Source organism: Nannospalax galili, unplaced genomic scaffold, assembly GCF_000622305.1.
Source record: "Nannospalax galili isolate Female #2095 unplaced genomic scaffold, S.galili_v1.0 scaffold424, whole genome shotgun sequence".
Lineage (NCBI taxonomy): Eukaryota > Metazoa > Chordata > Mammalia > Rodentia > Spalacidae > Nannospalax > Nannospalax galili.
In genome coordinates this window covers 301,986-303,088 of record NW_008352334.1, presented here as the reverse complement: position 1 = coordinate 303,088, position 1,103 = coordinate 301,986, and the positions used below count along the sequence as shown (strand labels likewise).

At 66.9% G+C, this 1,103-nt stretch overlaps 1 protein-coding gene across 2 annotated transcripts in view; it reads left to right on the top strand.

Annotated features, from left to right (window-relative positions):
• The first annotated feature begins 590 nt into the window (after nt 1-590).
• Nucleotides 591-1,103, top strand: part of Fnip1 (folliculin interacting protein 1) — a 112,963-nt gene continuing 112,450 nt past the window's right edge. For both annotated transcript variants that reach the window (XM_008849305.3, XM_008849304.3), the window contains exon 1: nt 591-773. In XM_008849305.3, the coding sequence (XP_008847527.1) occupies nt 682-773 (92 nt within the window). In that variant the 5' untranslated portion in view covers nt 591-681. The remainder of the gene's footprint in view (nt 774-1,103) is intronic.

The window sequence follows — 1,103 nt, the reverse complement described above, 5'->3', positions numbered from 1 at the left end:
GCACCCTGACGTTTTAGTGGACGGTCGACTACACGCCGTTTTCTTTTTCGGAAGGTGCAGTCTGTTGTCTGGTTACAGTGCACACTTCCCCTTTTCCCCATATCTAGATATTAAGATCTAGTTTTTACTTAAAGGAAGACTGTGTGGTGCGGTGGAAGCGACCCGGGGCCTGGAGCTCCAGTCCAGCCCTCCACCCACAGCGCATCACGTTCTAGGCATTAGCTCGAAGGGGTAGATATTTTTAGATGGGTGCCTGCTTTGGGGCTGCAGCCTCCCTCGGCTTCGCTGGCTATTTTGTTGGTTACCAAGGAAACAGTCTAACTGCAGAGCCTCCCCTCGAGAGCTCTTCCGGAGACAGACTGCGGGAGACCAACCTAGCGGCCCTGCCATCCGCCCCGCCTCGCCCCTCTGTAACCCCGCGCCGACACCCCGCCCCGGGAGCTGCCGCGTGACGGATCCGCTGGCCAGCCAATGGCAGCTAGCCCCGCCCCCCGCGCCGCCACATGACGCGGCTTGCCGCCAGCCAATCCCCGCCGGCCGGGCCTCGCGCTCCGCCCCGCGCGCCGTGGCCGTTTGAAGTGACTAATTTCTGTCATATGACTGAGGAGCCCATGGGGGTGGCGGGGCCGTAGGAGCGGGGCCGCAGCGAGCGCCCAGTCGAGCGACCCGGGGGACGGCGGCATGGCCCCGACGCTGTTCCAGAAGCTCTTCAGCAAGAGGAGCGGGCTGGGTGCGGCGGGCAGAGACGCCCGCGACCCCGACTGCGCGTTCAGGTAGCGCGGGGCGCCGGCCTGCGGGCTGCGGGCCTGGGTGGTCGGGACCCGCGGAGGGCGCGGCGGGGGACAAGGGGGAGGGCGGAGCCCGTCCCACGGTGTACTGAGGTCCCCGCGACCCCACGGCCCCACGGCCCCGTGCCTCCGAATCGCTGCTGTGCTTCCCCTCCCCGTACCCCCTCCCCATCCCTTCCCTGAGGTGCTCCCGCTCCCTGTATCCCCTCCACGAGGTGCTCCCCCCCCCTTGCCCCGCTCGCGGGCCCAGGATGATGAGCGACCTTACGTTATCGGAGGAGAAACGTGAACTGGGAGCGCGGTGTCCGGGGGGGG